The sequence below is a fragment of the Megalobrama amblycephala genome, linkage group LG13 (assembly GCF_018812025.1).
Source record: "Megalobrama amblycephala isolate DHTTF-2021 linkage group LG13, ASM1881202v1, whole genome shotgun sequence".
In the NCBI taxonomy this organism is placed as follows: Eukaryota; Metazoa; Chordata; class Actinopteri; order Cypriniformes; family Xenocyprididae; genus Megalobrama; species Megalobrama amblycephala.
Window position 1 is genome coordinate 5512853 of NC_063056.1, and position 22684 is coordinate 5535536.

The 22684-nt window shown below is 38.9% G+C and overlaps 1 protein-coding gene across 2 annotated transcripts in view; it reads left to right on the forward strand.

The window, feature by feature from the left end:
- Positions 1-12535, forward strand: part of ube3d (ubiquitin protein ligase E3D) — a 32333-nt gene extending 19798 nt beyond the window's left edge. For both annotated transcript variants that reach the window (XM_048151825.1, XM_048151826.1), the window contains exons 9-10: positions 2241-2379; positions 12404-12535. In XM_048151825.1, coding sequence (XP_048007782.1) covers positions 2241-2379; positions 12404-12424 — 160 coding nt within the window. In that variant the 3' untranslated portion in view covers positions 12425-12535. The remainder of the gene's footprint in view (positions 1-2240; positions 2380-12403) is intronic.
- The last annotated feature ends 10149 nt before the right edge of the window (positions 12536-22684 follow it).

Sequence of the window (22684 nt, forward strand, 5' to 3'; positions counted from 1 at the left end):
GACTGACATTAAAAAGACTAACTACAGTTTTTACATGACATGTTTATGGGATTTTTTTATGTCATGGTAACAGTATACTGTATAATCCAGCTTTTAAATGGTCTTAAAGGGTTAGTTCACCCAAAAATGAAAATTCTGTCATTTATTACTCACCCTCATGCCGTTCCACACCCGTAAGACCTTCGTTCATCTTCGGAACACAAATTAAGATATTTTAGTTGAAATCCGATGGCTCCATGAGGCCTCCATAGGGAGCAATGACACTTCCTCTCTCAAGATCCATAAAGGTACTAAAAACATATTTAAATCAGTTCATGTGTGTACAGTGGTTCAATATTAATATTATAAAGTGACGAGAATATTTTTGGCGCGCCGAAAAAAACCCAAAATAACGCTTCAGGAAGCTTCGGAGCGTTATGAATCAGCGTTATGAATCAGCGGTTCGGAGCGCCAAAGTCACGTGATTTCAGCAGTTTGGCGGTTTGACACGCGATTCGAATCATGATTCGATACACTGATTCATTTGTGCTCTGATGCTTACTGAAGCAGTGTTTTGAAATAGGCCGTCACTAAATAAGTCATTATTTATTTATTTATTTTTGGCGCACCAAAAATATTCTCGTCGCTTTATAATATTAATATTGAACCACTGTATTCCCATGAACTGATTTAAATATGTTTTTAGTACCTTTATGGATCTTGAGAGAGGAAATGTCATTGCTCCCTATGCAGGCCTCACTGAGCCATCAGATTTCAACAAAAATATCTTAATTTGTGGGTAAAAAGTTAATTTTGGCTGGGTAAAAAGGATCGATTTCTCGATTTTAATCAATTCTCATTTTTATAAAACGATATCGATTCTTAAAGGATTAGTTCACTTCAGAATTAAAATTTCCTGATAATTTACTCACCCCCATGTCATCCAAGATGTTTGTCTTTCTTTCTTCAGTAAAAGAGAAATGAAGGTTTTTGAGGAAAACATTCCAGGATTATTCTCCATATAGTGGACTTCACTGGGGTTCAACGGGTTGAAGGTCCAAATTACAGTTTCAGTGCAGCTTCAAAGAGCTCTACATGTTCCCAGACGAGGAATAAGGGTCTTATCTAGTGAAACAATCAGTCATTTTCTTAAAAAAAAATAATATATATTTTACCACAAATGCTCATCTTGCACTGCTCTGTGATGCGTCACACATTACATAATCATGTTGGAAAGGTCACGCGTGACGTTGGCAGAAGTACCGCGGTAGGGCGAAAAACATCTAATTTATGTCAGCAGTTCATCACAACACAACAAAACTAAATTGCTCCCATTATAATCAACAGAGCTGTCTAAACTCATCGTCTATATATTATATTAACCTTTATTTAACCAGGTGAGTCAATTGAGAACCAGTTCTCATTTACAATGACGACCTGGCCAGCATCTGTGACAGTTTGTAGAGTGTGTTTTCTGAATGGTGTCAGATTTTTAAAATGGTGTCAGTTATAAACAATAAAAAAGAAACTTCACAAACACATACTGGGGACACCAGAGACTTATATTACATCTGTTGAAAATTAGTTATGTAATATACCAACATCCTCCAAAAAGCGTGTTTGGTTCCCTGATTGTAGTTTTGCATGATGCTTCTCTCTCTGGGCTTTTCCAGCATTTCCACTTTAAGAGCTGCGTGTGCGCTTTCTGTGGAATTACAGCACAGATGGGTAAATGTCAATGAAATGTCCTGAATAGATCATCACCATAATGTGTGTCAGGACATAAGTCTCTCCGCTTCTCTGCTGCCGTGCCCCTCGCTCGGCCTGTCTTCAGTGCTGCGTATTGACAGATTGCTGTGACATGATTAAAAATTCAAACTGTCAGATTAATATAATTTAGGGTCCAGCTGCTCCTGGGGGTGCAGAGTTATTGCACAGAGGTAGTAAAGCTTTCTGTTTTCACCTTCAGTTAATGTTCCTTCAAATTTTTGTTCTAGCTGAGCAAAACCTATTTTTATTGGTCAGTCTTCAGAAGCCTGAGCAGAAACACTCAATGGACCAGACCCATGCTGTGTGCCACCTGACAAAGAAAAATTGAAAACTAAGGGTCTGATTTACTAAACAGGGCAAATTTGAGACTGCAAAAAGATTCAGGGAATTCAGAGAAATCTCAGTCAGAGTAGGGAAAGACAGGAACCCCCCTCCCTCCCTCCCTCCCTCCCTCTCTCTTTTATCTTCTGTTTTTCTTTCTCTCTTTCTAGTGTTGTGGATGTCTGGGAGAAGGACATTAGCGTGCACCCTCTGCCCCTCCCTCAGGGCTCATGTGAGGAGCTCCAGAAGCTTCTGATGTCCAGCACCTTCAGGCTGCCTGCATTCCTGCGCTGCATGAACTCATATCAGGTCACATACTTAGTCATACTAGACTGCTTAGTCATTATAGTTCATCAAGCTATTCATCCTTGAGACATTAATGAGAAACACAATACAAAGTCCAAAAATTGCCTAGAAAAGTTCAGACTAGCATAGCAATGTACTGTAGGTGTGACAGTAAATGAAATAGAGCTCTGCAGTGATGATGTATTTTTGTAGGCCAATCTGTAAGTTAGCATCACCCTCTGGACAAAAAAACCCAATAGGATTTTTCCACTGGCTTTTGGTTTATACTAAAAATCATTAAGACTTTATTATTCTTACACGTTTTGTTCATCATGATAATCTTAACAAATGGACTTAACTTTTATGAATTTTGAAGCATAAATATATTTGGTAGAAGTAAAAAGCTAAACGTAAACTTTCAGTCTTTATTTCAAAAAAAGTTTCCCTGAAAGTTTGAGTTAGAATAGTTTGCAAGAGTGTGATTTATAAACTATAAAAGTTACTAGTGTTTAGATGAGTTTATCTGTTCGACGTGATGACAAATACATCATCCCTGCAGCACTCTATAAAGAGAGTTTAGTGATGTTTTGTTCTTGTTGTTAAATGATTTAGGTAAAGGAGGAATTTGGGTTAAATTGTTAAATTGCTTGGCTGATGGGAAAACAAAAAGCTGTTCCTGGATGATAAGTCCTATCAATGTAATGCATATTACGAGAAAAGGAAAGGGCCAAACACCGAACCCTGAGGTACTCCAGTGGTTAATTGATGTCTCTTAGACACCTCTTGCTACCAAAGTACTCTGAAATATCTGGCTATGAGGCAGAGCATGTGAACGGGGCAGAGTGGGAGCAGTGTGGTAATATTTCCTCCGGAGCGGAAAGCGCCCTTCTGAAGATTTCGTTCCACTCGCTCAGTCCACGCAGGGCCTCTCGCTCAGCTCAGAATGACCTTTTTGATATGCTGCTTCGAGAATATGTGAAATAAGAAATAGGTCTAAGGATATGGAGTTCAGATATTGTTTTAAAGGTGCCATCGAATTGAAAATTTAATTTACCTCGGCATAGTTGAATAACAAGAGTTCAGTACATGGAAATGACATACAGCGAGTCTCAAACACCATTGTTTCCTCCTCCTTTTAAATATCTCTTTTTTTTTAAAGACCTCCGAAGAACAGGCGAATCTCAACATAACACCGACTGTTACACAGTCGGGATCATTAATATGTACGCCCCCAATATTTGCATATGCCAGCCCATGTTCAAGGCATTACACAAGGGCAGCCAGTATTAACGTCTGGATCTGTGCACAGCTGAATCATCAGACTAGGTAAGCAAGCAAGAACAATAGCGAAAAATGGCAGATGGAGCAATAATATCTGACATGATCCATGATATCATGATATTTTTAGTGATATTTGTAAACTTTCTAAATGTTTCATTAGCATGTTGCTAATGTACTGTTAAATGTGGTTAAAGTTACCATCGTTTATTACTGTATTCACGGAGACGAGAGCCGTCGCTATTTTCATTTTTAAACACTTGCAGTCTGTATAATGCATAAACACAACTTCATTCTTTATAAATCTCTCCAACAGTGTAGCATTAGCCGTTAGCCACGGAGCACTATCAAACTCATTCAGAATCAAATGTAAACATCCAAATAAATACCATACTTACGCGATTAGACATGCTGCATGACAAACACTTTGTAAAGATCTATTTTGAGGGTTATATTAGCTGTGTGAACTTTGTTTATGCAATGATAGAGTCGAGGGCTCGGGAGGGGGCGGAGAGCACGAGCAATTAAAGGGGCCGCAGCCTGAATCGGCACATTTCTAATTATGCCTCGAAACAGGCAGTTAAAAGAATTAATTAAAAAAAATCTATGGGCTATTTTGAGCTGCAACTTCAGACACATTCAGGGGACACCTTAGACTTATATTACATCTTGTAAAAAAACGTTCGATGGCACCTTTAATGAAGTTGTGAACCTTATACATAATGGTAAACGCACAGTAAACATTACAATTAAGAATGAAGATGAGGAAATTGCTAACTCAGTTTCTCCACACTCTCTTTCAAAGATTCATTTTGTGCTAAACTCACAGCGAAGTTTAAAATACCTTTGCAGTGGTATACTGTTTATGCAGTTGTATACCTGGTTTATACTCTCCGTCTCCGCAAGAGCGAGAATGTGCATGCGGCAAAAATGACGTCATCACGATGTGGGCGGTCGTGCACATTGAGTGCTCGAGACCCCAGTTCACATGGGGTCGGCATTTTATTTGTTGCACAGCAGTTTTTGTACCTTTGTGCGCGGCTCTGCTTGTTGTTTGATTCCGTTTTATACATATGCTCTCATATCCATATATTTTGCTTTAATGTCAATCATCTATTATCTATATTTTGTACTAATGTAATAATCTCAAGGTTTACTGGGTTTTACACGATTCTTTGATTCTTTTGTAGTGTGGGTTTGGTGAAGTGTATTAAAAACAAACATCGTTACGTGTGTCTTCCATATTAACCGACAACCTAATCAGTAAAGAAATGTTAGCATCCTGGACAGAGATGAACAGCTTAAATAGGAGTGAACATCGTTTTACCCTTTGAGCGGTACATAAGTGGAGCATTCGCTTGGGCCGAGCGCACTGGCATAGAGCAGAATATTGAGCACAGCATCCCCAGGTGAAAAAAAAAAAAAAGTACATTTCTATAATGTACTTAGTGTCAAGTCAAGTCACCTTTATTTATATAGCGCTTTTTACAATGCAGATTGTGTCAAAACACTATTTTCTTGCACTAATTTTGTACTTAATATACTAAAAATTCTTCTTTAGTACTTCTTAAGATCATCTTAAGAACATCTAAGTGTACTCAACTGTGCTATTTTGAGACACCATGAAATATGAACTAAAATGTGCTTTTAATATACTATCTCTGTATTTAAAAAATGTATTTATATACTACTTATAGTAAATTTGAGATGGTATATTAAAAGCACATTTTAGTTCATATTTCATGGTGTCTCAAAATAGCACAGTTGAGTACACTTACACTCTTAGCCCGGATTTTATATTTACTTAAAAAATATAATTACAATATACTTAAAATATTTAAGTTTGGTTGCATTACTTATAAAATATAAGTATATTCTACTAATTTGTGGGTGTATTTGAATGTGTTAATAAATGTAAGTTAAATGCACTTAAATTATTAAGTTTTTCTCCTGGCCACGCCTCCTTCACACTGGTTTGCGGCAGGTAATGACGCCATTTTGTCGTGGTGTGTATGAATTCAAGGAGCTGTTGATGAGCAGTTGGAACATTTGTTTTGGCTGTTCTACAGACATTTTTTCCTAACATTTACCTTATAGTTTTTCACCCAAGGAGAAAATCACAATTTTTAAGTTACCATCATCGAGGGTCAGTGTTTGTTTTAGTTGAGCTCTTGACCCTTGACTTTTTAATATTAGATTTTGTTTGGGCAGTTTTAACTGTATTAAAACCAACCAGACAAGCAAAGTTAAAAGATGATCAGGTGATGTTGGTTATGTTTTCACATAATCATTATTTCATCTGAATCACTAAACTCATTTAGAGCCCAATCTCTGAGTTAGATTTACATTATTGATTACAGCAGCACTGTGATTCTACAGCGGAGGATCAACTTCTACAATACAATTTTTTTTTTTAAAGTTGTCCTTATCACAAAAAAAATATATATATATATATATTTTTAGGCACACACAGACATCAAGAATCAGCCTGTGAATCTCAACGACGGTGACAAGCAGCATGTTCTGATAAACAGATCAACTCTGAACATTAGAAAACAAGCTACTAAAAAGTCACAGAAAAACAGCAAAATTTAAATAGTGAGAATAAAGAAAATTACTAAGACAATTCAGCTCATAATTTATTCATGCAGCAATGCATGATGGGAGGCATGGATGAATTTTGATTGGTGGCAAGTTAACTTGCTTAGTACATTGAACTTAAATATACTAGTTGTAATAACTACAAAGTAATTAATATTACAAAACATTTTAAGTTAAATGAACTCGAATTATTAAGTTCACATTACTTAATCATTACTTAATTTTTTTAGGGCAACCAGTTTCCTCAAATTTTTTAAGTAAATTCAACTTATCCGGGCTAACAGTGTAGATGTTCTTAAGATTATCTTAAGAAGTACTAAAGAAGAATTTTTAGTATATTTAAGTACAAAATTAGAGCAGGAAAATAGAATAGAGCACTTTAAGTATATTATAGAAGTGTACTTTTTTTCACCTTGCTCACATGCTCTGCTATGAGGTAGGATTTCAGCCAGCCAAGTGCTCTTCCTATAATGTCCACTGTATGTAGACAGGAGCACCTGGTGATTTACAGTGTTAAAGGGTACAGACAGATCCAGCAGAATAATGATGAGTTTCAGTGACAATAGTAAGGCTCTTCTTACTACCTTCTATATGTGACTGTTCATATATATATTTTTTTTATTTTATCTTTGCAGCTAATAAGTGAAAGTTTTTTTTTTTTTTTTTTTTTTTACCCATCACTTCATTTGATGGAATTTTTAATTGCCCACCTTCAGCTAAGCTGACATCGGTACCTCTCGTCTGCATTGCTTAAGCTGAAATGCCTGCCAGTGGAAAAGAAGAATGCTAATGAATAAAAAAAAAACTTCTCTTTGAAGCACATGTGCATTGATATCAGGCAGATAGCTTGGTTGAAATGCTTGCCTCAGTTTCTGTTGTTTCCCCAGCATATTTGCCCCCAATTAAGGAGACAAAACATCTGTCTTCTGGCAGTTTTTTTCCCCTCAACTCTCTGTGAAGAGTTTCAGGGCTTGACCCATGATGGAAAATAGTGCTGATGCTGAGGTGCAGCTTTATCCTCTGCAAAAGAGTCTATATTTCCATTTACATTGTTACAGATAGAAAAAAAGTGTCAATAAGCAGATTCCTGGGAAATTGGGTATTTGTGAAGGATCTATAACACTTAAGGTGCGAGGGAACTGGTCTGCTACCAATTTTTAATGATTAATAATTGTGTCGGGCATGTGGAGTTTTATTTATTTATTGCTCTGTTTCAAATCTTTGTATCTATATCAACACATTCTCACTCACAAGGTGTCAAACTAAAGCATGGTCAAGCGCCTTTAGCGTCACCCTTAGGTGTCACTATATTGACAAACTAGGAACTTCATTGCTTTCAATTACTTGCCTTATGTGTTAAAGACACATTTAATTCTTTGCTTGCATTTGTAAATGTAGAAATGATTTATATATATATATATATATATATATATATATATATATATATATATATATATATATATATATATATATATATATATATATATTATAATTTTTTTTTTTTTTTTTTTTTTTTTTTAGACTTTCATACACTATATTGCCAAAAGTATTGGGACACCCTCCAAATCATTGAATTCAGGTGTTCCAATCACTTCCATGGCCACAGGTGTATAAAATCAAGAACCTAGGCATGCAGACTGCTTCTACGAACATTTGTGAAAGAACGGGTTGCTCTCAGGAGCTCAGTGAATTCAAGCAATAAGTCCATTTGTGAAATTTCCTCAATACTAAATATTCCACAGTCAACTGTTAGTGGTATCATAACAAAGTGGAAACAATTGGGAACAACAGCAGCTCAGCCATGAAGTGGTAGGCCACATAAAATCACAGAGCAGAGTCAGAGCATGCTGAGGAGCACAGTGCGCAGAAGTCGCCAACTTTCTGTAGAGTCAATAGCTACAGACCTCCAAACTTTGTGTGGCCTTCAGATTAGCTCAAGAACAGTGTGTAGAGAGCTTCATGGTATGGGTTTCCATGGCCGAGCAGCTGTATCCAAACCTTACATCACCAATGCAATGCAAAGCATCGGATGCAGTGGTGTAAAGCACACCGTCACTGGACTCTAGAGCAGTGGAGACATGTTCTCTGGAGTGACCAATCACGCTTCTCTGTCTGGCAATCTGATGGACGAGTCTGGGTTTGCCGGGAGAACGGTTCTTGCCTGACTGCATTGTGTCAAGTGTAAAGTTTGGTGGAGGGGGATTATGGTGTGGGGTTGTTTTTCAGGGGTTGGGCTTGGCCCCTTAGTTCCAGTCGAAGGAACTCTTAATGCTTCAGCATACCAAGACATTTTGGACAATTTCATGCTCCCAACTTTGTGGGAACAGTTTGGGGATGGCCCCTTCCTGTTCCAACACAACTGCGCACCAGTGCACAAAGCAAGGTCCATAAAGACATGGATGAGTGAGTTTGGTGTGGAGGAACTTGACTGGCCTGCACAGAGTCCTGACCTCAACCCGACAGAACACCTTTGGGATGAATTAGAGCGGAGACTGTGAGCCAGGCCTTCTCGCCAACATCACTGCCTGACCTCACAAATGCGCTTCTAGAAGAATGGTCAAAAATTCCCATAAACACACTCCTAAACCTTGTGGAAAGCCTTCCCAGAAGAGTTGAAGCTGTTATAGCTGCAAAGGGTGGGCCAACTCCATATTAAACCCTACGAATGTGATGTCATTAAAGTTCATGTGCACGTAAAGACAGGCGTCCCAAAACTTCTGGCAATATAGTGTAGATGTCTTTGAGCACCTAACTCCACCCCTGCCCTAAACTTAAACACTTCTCAACAATATAAAATATTGTAACAGGCAGATAAAAGTATATACAGTAGTTACATGTATTTATTGCAAAAACGGACCAAAGAGCAGAATAAAAGTATTACAAAAGACATGTGTTGCATTCTAAGTCTTCTGATACAGTATCTTTGTTTTACCCACTGAAAATGATCACAGCATAACTCATTCAGAAGATAAAACCAAACTATCGTTCATGAGACGCACCAAAGCCAATGCCATTTCACAATCAAAGCTGAGGTAACACTTCTTCAGACAGCAGTATTTGAGTGTTTTTGCGATTCGAGTGTTACGAGACGGTGGAGATTGGAGACGATAATCGCTTTTGGGTTTGTTCCTCACACAAATCAATAATTTGGTCTCAAAAGTAATTTTAAAATAAATTGTGACTTGTTGCATCTTCTTGTTATATCCTGTTTTATATTGTTTTATATTGACAAATGGTTAGGTTTAGGGGATATGTTAGCTGCACAAAGATGTCTAAATAGTGTAATGTAAATAAAGTTTAATTATTATATTATATCACCACGTTAACATTCCCATGCCCTTTGCGTCTGTGTATTGACACCAAAGGTTTCTCATTTAAATCAATTGAGTTCCTAGTTCATCGATTATAGTGCTATCTTTAGCGTCTTAGTGATGCTAAACATGCTTGAACATGCTTCAGCTTTTGACACATTGGGAGTGAGAATGTGTTGTCTATATAGGCTACAAACTTCTAAGGGAACATTCTAACTGAAATAGAACCTAATAAGTGGACAATTTGGAACACTCTACATAGGCAGAATCTCAATCAACAATGTCAGCCTGTTGAGCTCAGATCATTTGCAGAGTGATTTAAATGCCAGAAGCTTAGCGCTACATTAAACAAGCTTCTTTTTGGGATTTCATTTGTAGCCATGGTTTTATCTGAATTCAGATAATGGACTAGCAATGTGTTTTCTTTGCTGTAGCTGTTGGAGACATTGAACTTTCTCCATCAAGTGGAAAATTATCACTCATCTTGCCAATTTTTGTAGTGCTCTGATGATAAAATGGCAGGCAGACATCGTCAAGTACATGTGCCTCTGGGAATGCTGTGTACAGTCCATTCAGCGCCTTTGTTGTGCTGAGAACAACCACTCACATGCAAACACCTGACCTATATAGATAAAAAAGCTCATTGAATGGAACCAGTTTGCACGAATAGATCTTTTCCAGTGTTCAGAGGGAAGTTGATCCAGCTAATATCAGAAAGAATCACAGCTTCAGTTACCCTGTTTTTGCAGCGATGCCAGGGTTGTCATTCATTTGTTATGATTTGCGTCCAATTTAAATTAATTTGTCATTTAATTTCAAGCTAAACCAACTAAAATTTTGGGGTCGGTACAGTTTTTCTGTGTGTATGTTTTTGAAAGAAGTCTCTCATGCTCACAAAGACTGCATTTATTTGATCAAAAAGACAGTGAAAACAGTCATATTGTGAAATATTACCATTTAAAAGAACTGTTTTCTGTTTGAATATATTGTAAAATGTAATTTATTCCTGTGATTCAAAGCTGAATTTTCAGCATCATTACTCCAGTCAATTATCCTTTAGAAATCATTCTAATATGCTGATTTGCTGCTCGAGAATTATTATTATCAATGTTGAAAACAGTTGTGCTGCTTTTCAGGATTATTTAATGAAAAGAGAGTTCAAAGAACAGCATTTATTAGAAATAGAAATGTTTTGTAACATTATGAATGTCTTTACTGTCACTTTTGATTAATAATAAAAAGGTTTTACTGTTTTATCATATCAGTTTTTATGATAAAAAATTTTGGTAATACCACTCACCCCTCTAGCTCTGATGTATCAAATTGAAATGCTGCTGGTTTGACAGCCTAGTTTATGATGTGCATGAGTTACTGGCAGCGTAAAGCACACTGAAGGCCGTGAGGGACCACAGCAGGGACGAATCCTTGAGCGAGAATTCAACATCGTCCATCACAGGACTCAAGGCTGGCATGAAGCATATTTGGTTAATGCTGCTCTTTTCTGTATGGCACATGTTTTACATTATGCTATCGAAGTTTAATAGCCATATTTGTCATCTATTTAGTTTTCATATTTTAATGTAAATGAAAGATCCCAGAATTTGTCATTTCTCAGCAGGTGGACTGTTTTTGAAGTATTTAAACTTGCAGTCTAATGCACACCTAACTGTGGATCACCGCTTACGAGTCATAGAAGTCATAGAGGACCTCACAAGAATTTTGGCTTATATAATACTGTTCAAAAGTTTGAGCTCAGTAAGATTTTTTTTTTTAAGAAATCAATACTTTTATTGTGCAAGGACATAAAATTGATCAAAACTGACAGTAAATACATTTGTAATTAGGGCCACCCCCTAATAGTCAACTAACCGTTAGTCAACGAGAAGAGGCTTAATCGACCAAAATTTTATTAGTCACTTAGTCGCAGGAGGAAAAATCCACAGGAAGTGACGAAGTCACGCAGTCTGTGATGGACAGATTGTTAACAGGTCTATGTGGTAATTATGTAAGTAGTAGCAACTTTACTAGCTGCTCACTTTAACGTTAACCTAGATAAATGTGGACTATTCAAGTGTTTGTGCGAAGTGTGAAAGCTGAATAGTAGCGCACTTACTGCATGACAGCTAACATGGAGGCACCGGTGCGATCACTTGCACTTAAAATACTCCGTCATTTTTGGTCATACAGATAACAGTAATACATCTTTTGAATCTGTAAAGGGTGTACTTTTATTTGTGTGTAAAAATAAAACCGGAATAAATTACATTTTGAAGTATATTACAATAGAAAACAGTTTTTTTTAAATTGTAATATTTCACTATATTACAGTTTTCTGTATTTAGTAGCCTTATTTCAAAAACAATAATAAAAAACCACATCAGACTTTTGTAATGCTGTGAATGTGAACCAATTTTTTTTTTTTTTGTATGAAACAATGCAAAGCATTGCAACCTTATACAGTAAAACACTAATTGTTGCAAGATGTTGTGTTTAATTCACTGAGTGGCACCCTATATTGTTATATTGGAAATGAACTATTTTGCATGTTTAATTCAATTTTGTAAAAAAAAAAAAAAAAGTACATTTGGTAGTCAATAAAGATAATGAATGATAATGGAAAAAAAAAAACATGGCTAATATTAACTCCAGTTCAAATGTAACGTCTGGTTGAGTGCATTGCATTGTGGGATACAGTATGCAGTAAGCTGTTTTATACTGCACATTTTAGGATGTAGTAGGTCATTCAGATACTTTATGCATTTTTGCACCGTGTGGATACTGTACTATTCTGCAGATATTGTAAGAGCAGTATGTAAGTATGGTATTCTAAACATAGTCTGTTCATCCTCTCTCATCAGGTGGCCTACATGCGGATGTGATGTACTGAGCTCAGAACCCAGTGGACCAGTTTATCATCGCAATGTCATACTCTCCAAGGCTGTAAAAACCTATTAAATGCAAAATATTAAAACTTTTTTTTTGTATAAAAACCTTTGAAACTGTGTTTTGTTCTTCAGTTTAAAAAGCTCTGTACTAAGGTCTGCATGATATGAGAAGGAAGTGGTCTGTATATCTTTTGAATTTGGATTTTGTTGCAATCTGTACCAGTGTAAATACCCATCATGCTTCATTATAAGTACATTGAATATCATTTCATGCACTCTTAAAACGTGTTACCGGTACTTTGGTTCACTATCTTAGTGCACTTTGTCAGAGTTCATGAGTTAGCAGCAGTCCAGGCAGTGCCAGGAAACACTGTGTTCCCAGATGTGACTGAGTAAATGTATTCATAGAGCTTTCTGAATATGTTTAGAGCTCACTGTGCTTAATAACACATCATGATGTCAATGTCTAATGACAGGTGGGAACACACTTTTCCTTTAAAAACACCTGGCAAACATCACTCACATTTTTCTGCAGAAAACTTTAATTTTTTAATTGTCAGTTTTTAAAGCAGACTGAAGAACTTAAAAATCAAAAACGGTTTTGATCTGAATGCTCACACTCTGAAATTCACAAACCTCTTACAGACTGAAAGTGACCCATACTTGGAATATTTCCTCTGCATTTAACCCATCCAAGTTAGTGCACACACATTAGAAGTAGTGAGTGGTGAACGCACACACACCCGGAGCAGTGGGCATTGATGTGGTGCCTGGGGAGTGATTGGGGGTTAGGTGTCTTGCTCAAGGGAACCTTAGCCATTTCCTATTAAGAATCGAACCTGCAACCGTCAGGTTACCAGTCTGACTCTAACCATTAGACCATGACTGCCCCTGTACCAGAGAGGTACAAAACTACAGGCTTGAGTTAATGATCAAAAAAGGTTTTGCCACAGGCCAAAAAACAATCATAAAATAGGCCAATGTGGTTTGTAGCACAAATTATTTTACCATTTACAGCATTTTGTTATTCTTCCAGTTATTTACTTTTAGCAGCTAATGAATTGGAAGTTCACACACATTCACAGAAAATATTGCAAAATGAGGTGGATAAAACAGCTTTTTTTGCTGATCGGTTGGTTCAAGTTTTATAGTATGTTGTTCCAGGACCAACAAAAGACATTGACGCACAAACTCGTTCTGCTCGGGGAAATCATGCTGTGTGAGGTGTGTGTGTGATTTATAAGTATAGGTGAGGTGATATTTTGCATAGAGCTGGTGTGGGCACTGAAGGGATGAGCTAATTAAGCACATGTGCTACTGAGCGTCACAGGGCTCTTCTCAAACCTATAATTAGCACTACTTCACTAATTGTAGGAGAAATGGCACAAACTGTTCTTTGACATTTTATTAGGACCGCTAGCAGACCATAAACAGTGGACAAAATAATGAAAACACCCGATAGATAGATAGATAGATAGATAGATAGATAGATAGATAGATAGATAGATAGATAGATAGATGAGAAGTTAATGGAACAGTTTGGCTTTCAAATCAGCTACATCCTTCTTGAATGCTTTCATACACTAAAAAACACTGGGTTAAAAACAACCCAATTTGTTTTCAACACAAGGGTTAGGTAAATATAGGACAGAACAGAGTCCTTCACGGGTCCATTTTTGGAGACCCGCTCCCGCCCGTACCCGCAAAGTTCAGCACCAGATCCGACCCGTCACCCGTGATAATATCAAAATTAAATCCGCACCCGCCCAGACCCGTTAATATTTGGCCCGTTACCCGACCCGTGCCCGCGATAAATCACACATGCTAAAATCATTCCAATTAAAGTGCTTTATTTTTTAAAATTTAAAGTTCTTAACTTTTAAAAAATTCTTAAAATTCTTTCAAGTTAATTTCGTTTTGTATTAATTGTATCTTAATTTTAATCAATATTTCATCAACCAATTGCTTGTGTTTAATAAATAAGAAGTAAATATAGCAGACAATAGATGATCACGACACGGAGGCGCCGGGGAGAACTGGAGCTCGTATCATAAATGAACTAAAACTCAGTGTATAAGGTAACTTAGCCTACTTGCCTCACAGACCTGAGGAAAATATCTATATTGGAATGTCTACTTTTAAACAGAGCAATTCAAAACGAAAGAAAACAGACTGCTCTCTGCTTATGTAATCCGAATGAAATGTGCATTTCTCTCAGGCGCGTTCACTACTGCGAAGATCGCGAGTCAGCATCGTCAACTTCATCTTTGCAGCCACTGACACAGAAAACACTTGTTTAATAATAAACAATTAACATGTCTCCTTGCTATATTTTATATAATCATAATCATTAGGCTACTTTTTTGCCGGTTCTTTGTGACAGCTTTTAGGTGCTTTATTGGCAGCGCAACCCTTACATGTTAGCCTACATGAACTCATCACGACCGCATCAGCACAGAAAACATGGAGATGCAACGCTTGCTCCAACTAGGCCATAGACATCTGTGCAACTAGGCTACGAGAAGCATCAACAAAAGTCGCACTGTCACAGTGGTGGTGACGTGATGGGTCAAATGTCATATCGTTGTTGCGTATAATGGTAATTTAGACATACAAATATTGCGTATATTTTTCATCCGCGCTACTACCCGCCCGCAAGGAGTTAATTATCCGCCCGCATCCCCGCCCGTGAATTTTAGGCATGTCACAATCCACCCGTTTTATCCACTTTTATGCGGGTATCCGCGGGTAGTACCCGCGGGTACCCGACCCGTTGCAGGACTCTGGGCCAGAACACATGTTGGGTTAATTTTACCCAGCAAATTGGGTTGTTTATTTAACCCTGCATAATGGGATGATTCATTTTCACTATAATACTAACTTTTTTCTTCTTTTTTTTTACTTCATACATGAATTAATGTCTACGGATTAACTTAAATCCTCTAAACTTTTTTTGAATGCTCCACTCAACCACTGGTTTGCATGATTATTCCTTTGTTTTTGATCATATGTTATAGTATAGCATATTTTATATCATTTTGTTGTCCTTTTTCCACCGTAACTCGCTGGATCTCGTGCTGGAGATGACTCGCGTTCGGCGGGGGAACTGATAACTTCAGACCGCCGCCTGTGTTTCACTCATAGCCGAAAAATGCTGTGACTGACTCCATAACCTGTCCATAAATAATCAGTGTACAATTTCGAGAACATATGTTAACATCCTAAGTATTTCTGTATCTTTTTTAATAAAATCATAACATTTTATGCAAGGCATCAGGCATCTCCATCACATGAAAAGACCGTTTAGGGGACTCACATCACGCCCCTGGTTGTGGCTTTGCAAAAAAATGAAACGATATACAAAACAATAATGGATTTTTAGATAAAGTATTTTTCCATCAGGCTCCAAAAACGACAAAAAAGTAGCATGAATCTGACCCAGGATTTGTGTAACACAAAATCTACCCAAACACTGGGTTGTTACGTCTGACCCAGGATCTGGGTAACGCAAAATCTACCCAAACACTGGGTTGTTACGTCTGACCCAGGATCTGTATAACACAAAAACTACCCAAACGCTGGGTTGTTACTTCTGACCCAAGATCTGTGTAACACAAAAACTACCAAAACTCTGGGTTGTTACGTCTGACCCAGGATCTGTGTAACGCAAAAACTACCCAAACAATGGGTTGTTACGTCTGACCCAGGATCTGGGTAATGCAAAATCTTCCCAAACTCTGGGTTGTTACGTCTGACCCAGGATCTGTGTAACGCAAAAACTACCCAAACTCTGGGTTGTTACGTCTGACCCAGGATCTGGGAAACACAAAAACTACCCAAACTCTGGGTTATTATGTCTGACCCAGGATCTGGGAAACAGAAAAACTACACAAACACTGGGTTGTTATGTCTGACCCAGGATCTGGGATACAGAAAAAAAAACAACCCAAACACTGAGTTGTTACATCTGACCCAGGATCTGGGAAACACAAAAACTACCCAAACTCTGGGTTGTTACGTCTGACCCAGGATCTGGGAAACAGAAAAACTACACAAACACTGGGTTGTTACGTCTGACCCAGGATCTGGGTAATGCAAAATATACCCAAACACTGGGTTGTTACGTCTGACCCAGGATCTGGGTAATGCAAAATCTACCCAAACTCTGGGTTGTTACATCTGACCCAGGATCTGTGTAACGCAAAAACTACCCAAACACTGGGTTGTTACATCTGACCCAGGATCTGGGAAACACAAAAACTACCCAAACTCTGGGTTGTTACGTCTGACCCAGGATCTGGGAAACACAAAAACTACCCAAACTCTGGGTTATTATGTCTGACCCAGGATCTGGGGAAACAGAAAAACTACACAAACACTGGGTTGTTACGTCTGACCCAGGATCTGGGTAACGCAAAATCTACCCAAACACTGGGTTGTTACGTCTGACCCAGGATCTGTGTAACACAAAAACTACCTAAACACTGGGTTGTTACGTCTGACCCAGGATCTGTGTAACACAAAAACTACCCAAACTCTGGGTTGTTACGTCTGACCCAGGATCTGGGAAACACAAAAACTACCCAAACTCTGGGTTATTATGTCTGACCCAGGATCTGGGGAAACAGAAAAACTACACAAACACTGGGTTGTTACGTCTGACCCAGGATCTGGGTAACGCAAAATCTACCCAAACACTGGGTTGTTACGTCTGACCCAGGATCTGTGTAACACAAAAACTACCTAAACACTGGGTTGTTACGTCTGACCCAGGATCTGTGTAACACAAAAACTACCCAAACTCTGGGTTGTTACGTCTGACCCAGGATCTGGGAAACACAAAAACTACCCAAACTCTGGGTTATTATGTCTGACCCAGGATCTGGGGAAACAGAAAAACTACACAAACACTGGGTTGTTACGTCTGACCCAGGATCTGGGTAACGCAAAATCTACCCAAACACTGGGTAGTTACATCTGACCCAGGATCTGTGTAACGCAAAAACTACCCAAACTCTGGGTTGTTACGTCTGACCCAGGATCTGGGTAACGCAAAATCTACCCAAACACTGGGTTGTTACGTCTGACCCAGGATCTGGGTAACGCAAAATCTACCCAAACACTGGGTTGTTACGTCTGACCCAGGATCTGTGTAATGCAAAAACTACCCAAACTCTGGGTTGTTACGTCTGACCCAGGATCTGGGTAACGCAAAATCTACCCAAACACTGGGTTGTTACGTCTGACCCAGGATCTGGGTAACGCAAAATCTACCCAAACACTGGGTAGTTACATCTGACCCAGGATCTGTGTAACGCAAAAACTACCCAAACTCTGGGTTGTTACGTCTGACCCAGGATCTGGGTAACGCAAAATCTACCCAAACACTGGGTTGTTACGTCTGACCCAGGATCTGGGTAACGCAAAATCTACCCAAACACTGGGTTGTTACGTCTGACCCAGGATCTGTGTAACGCAAAAACTACCCAAACACTGGGTTGTTACGTCTGACCCAGGATCTGGGTAACGCAAAATCTACCCAAACACTGGGTTGTTACGTCTGACCCAGGATCTGGGTAACGCAAAATCTACCCAAACACTGGGTTGTTACGTCTGACCCAGGATCTGGGAAACACAAAAACTACCCAAACTCTGGGTTATTACGTCTGACCCAGGATCTGGGTAACGCAAAGTCTACCCAAACACTGGGTTGTTACGTCTGACCCAGGATCTGGGAAATACAAAAACTACACAAACACTGGGTTGTTACGTCTGACCCAGGATCTGGGAAATACAAAAACTACACAAACACTGGGTTGTTACGTCTGACCCAGGATCTGGGAAATACAAAAACTACACAAACACTGGGTTATTATGTCTGACCCAGGATCTGGGATACAGAAAAAAAAAAAACCAAACACTGAGTTGTTACATCTGACCCAGGATCTGGGAAACACAAAAACTACCCAAACTCTGGGTTGTTACGTCTGACCCAGGATCTGGGAAACAGAAAAACTACACAAACACTGGGTTGTTACGTCTGACCCAGGATCTGGGAAACAGAAAAACTACACAAACACTGGGTTGTTACGTCTGACCCAGGATCTGGGTAATGCAAAATATACCCAAACACTGGGTTGTTACGTCTGACCCAGGATCTGGGTAATGCAAAATCTACCCAAACTCTGGGTTGTTACATCTGACCCCGGATCTGTGTAACGCAAAAACTACCCAAACACTGGGTTGTTACATCTGACCCAGGATCTGGGAAACACAAAAACTACCCAAACTCTGGGTTGTTACGTCTGACCCAGGATCTGGGAAACACAAAAACTACCCAAACTCTGGGTTATTATGTCTGACCCAGGATCTGGGGAAACAGAAAAACTACACAAACACTGGGTTGTTACGTCTGACCCAGGATCTGGGTAACGCAAAATCTACCCAAACACTGGGTTGTTACGTCTGACCCAGGATCTGTGTAACACAAAAACTACCTAAACACTGGGTTGTTACGTCTGACCCAGGATCTGTGTAACACAAAAACTACCCAAACTCTGGGTTGTTACGTCTGACCCAGGATCTGGGAAACACAAAAACTACCCAAACTCTGGGTTGTTACGTCTGACCCAGGATCTGGGAAACACAAAAACTACCCAAACACTGGGTTGTTACGTCTGACCCAGGATCTGGGGAAACAGAAAAACTACACAAACACTGGGTTGTTACGTCTGACCCAGGATCTGGGTAACGCAAAAACTACCCAAACTCTGGGTTGTTACGTCTGACCCAGGATCTGGGTAACGCAAAATCTACCCAAACTCTGGGTTGTTACGTCTGACCCAGGATCTGGGTAACGCAAAATCTACCCAAACACTGGGTTGTTACGTCTGACCCAGGATCTGGGTAACGCAAAATCTACCCAAACACTGGGTTGTTACGTCTGACCCAGGATCTGGGTAACGCAAAATCTACCCAAACACTGGGTTGTTACGTCTGACCCAGGATCTGGGAAACACAAAAACTACCCAAACACTGGGTTGTTACGTCTGACCCAGGATCTGGGGAAACAGAAAAACTACACAAACACTGGGTTGTTACGTCTGACCCAGGATCTGGGTAACGCAAAAACTACCCAAACTCTGGGTTGTTACGTCTGACCCAGGATCTGGGTAACGCAAAATCTACCCAAACTCTGGGTTGTTACGTCTGACCCAGGATCTGGGGAACGCAAAAACTACCCAAACACTGGGTTGTTACGTCTGACCCAGGATCTGGGTAACGCAAAATCTACCCAAACACTGGGTTGTTACGTCTGACCCAGGATCTGGGTAACGCAAAATCTACCCAAACACTGGGTTGTTACGTCTGACCCAGGATCTGGGTAACGCAAAATCTACCCAAACACTGGGTTGTTACGTCTGACCCAGGATCTGGGAAATACAAAAACTACACAAACACTGGGTTGTTACGTCTGACCCAGGATCTGGGAAATACAAAAACTACACAAACACTGGGTTGTTACGTCTGACCCAGGATCTGGGAAATACAAAAACTACACAAACACTGGGTTGTTACGTCTAACCTAGGATCTGGGAAACACAAGAACTACCCACTGGAACACTGGAAAAATAACCTTAAAATTTGACCCAAAAGGCTCAACCCAGGACTTGGGTAGAAAAAAAATAACCCTAGATTTTTTAGAGTGTAGCTCTGAATTTTGTGTAGATGGATTTTGCACCATTATTCAAGTAGATCCTCCAGTTTTTAGACAAGAGAGATGAAATCCGCTTTGCACTACTGAACTTGAACAAACAAAACACTCCCATAAGGAAACTCTAACTCTAGTGCACCAGTACCATCGCTCAAGTGCCGTGTTTCAAACATCACTCTGGTGTTTCAAATGATTCCATTACTTTACTTTACATTACTTAACTTTATACTATAATACTTTATACTATAATAACGGTTTCTTCTATGGAAGATGATGGTGTAATTTTTCCAGAATATCTGAACTGCTTTTTTCCATATAATGACTACAGATGCTGATTTTTCCATCAGGCTCCAAAAACGACAAAAAAGTAGCATGAAACTCTCACAAAAATAGGTCTTTCTACAAGTGCCCTTTATTCCAGGTGTTATACAACATTCAAACATGTCCAAGATCAAGCACTGCCAGGTATTTCCACTCTTATGTATGAACTGAAGTTTTATTTTAATTGAGCAAAACATTGAAGAATGGCAAAAAGAAGCTCAAACTTATTTATAGTCCTGTTTATTTTATTTTTGGTTGACCACTGCCACCTTGGCCTTTTTCCTGCGCTGTTGTACAAATGCACTGTGCCCGCTTCACTCAGTGCCTAATTTAGGGGAAACAGAATTTGCCAGCAGGCTGCACTCCATCAAAGCCGCGCTGCCTGTCTGTGGAGACGCTGCCAGCGCCGGCCGCGGGGAGTCGGACGGGTGTTCAGTTCCACTGAGTAACATAGTTAGTCCAGCTTCCTCATTGCACTGTTTCTCTGACAGCACTTGTGTTTTTGACAAATAACAGCCCAGAGCCAAAGTTAGTGCTTCCAACACACGCCTGCAAAATGCTTTGGGAACTAGTTTGCAGTATTTTTTTATTTTTATTATTTTTTTAGGCTTTTGTTTTTTTTACACTACCAAAAAACTTTGGACACACCTACTGGTTATTTAGTACAAATAGTTTCTGCATGTCTAATCAATACCATAATTTGGTATGAATACCTTCTACATGTCTGAGGTATGGAGATTATATGGTGACCAAAAATATTAAATATTTACGGTCTAGATTCCATCGTCACTCATCGACCAGCTTCATAAGATTCTTTTAAATACTTTTGTAAATGTATATGTTGCTACAATCTTCACAAATTCCTGAATATAAATATAGAAATACTGCATCCACAGCAGGTTTGTTTGCTCCTGAAACATCTGTTTCTAGCAGTTTTCACATGCATCCACCACACGTTACACTTCTGACAGTGTTTTTTTCATGCATAAAACAATTTTTTTAGAGAAAAACCTGACAGCCAGTGTGAACAGCACTAATTATTTCAGAAGTTACACTGCATCTGTTTTTTCTCTGTCTCTTAGAGGCTGGATGTAGAAATGTAAAACATATATCTCCTGTTTTAACCCTGTAAAGCCTGACATATGGAATAATAGTCAGGGAAAAAAACTTTTTTTTTTTTAAAGGAACAGTTTATTGAACCTCTACACTGGACGCGAGCGGCACGACGCAACGCGTCAAAAGACAATTGAACCCATTCTAATCAGTGATATTGTCTACACTGAATGCGGCGCGATGCGATGTGACAACAAATTCCCGACAGTAAACGGATTCCCTGTTCTATTTCTGTCTCTCATTAGAGTATTACACTGTGTCTACACCAGACCGCCTTCCGTATTCAAGTTACGAAGGAAGTGTAAACTGGTCAGTTACACTTTTTCCGTAAGTTGAATAGGGAAGGCGTAGGACGTAGCGTAAGCCATTATAAAGCTTGGATGCATCAGGATTTATTAATATAACTCATCAGAAAGAAGAAAGTCATGTACATGTAGGATGGCTTGAGGGTGAGTAAAGCTTGGGGTAATTTTCATTTGAAAGTGAACTAATCCTTTAATATTTATGAAGCGACGAGAATACAAAACAAAAATAACGACTTTATTCAACAATCTCTTCTCTTCTATGTCATTCTCGTATGTTGTTTACGTCCATCACTTCCAGGTTCTATGTCAGAATGCCGACTCATTATTGGCCGGCTCCTGCGTCAGCATCACATGTATGCGTCATGCTGATCACGTGATCAGCTTTGGCCAATACTGAGCCGGCACTTGGACGTAATCACGGAAGCCTTCGCTGTGTTAACTGTAAGGATAATGACAGGGAAGAGATGTGTTAAATAAAGTCGTTATTTTTGTTTTGTTTTTAGTATTCTCGTTGCTTCATAACATTAAGGTTGAACCACTGTAGTCACGTTGACTGTTTTAACAATGTCTTTAGTACCTTTCTGGACCTTGGAAGTGGTCATTATATTGCAGTTAATGGACAAATCATATACTGTACCTCTTGGATTTCATCAAAAATATCTTAATTTGTGTTCCGAAGATGAATGAAGGTCTTACAGGTGTGAAACGACATGAGGGTGAGTAATAAATGACAGAAATTAATTTTTTGGGTGAACTAACCCTAACCCCAAAAATGAAAATTTGATGTTTATCTGCTTACCC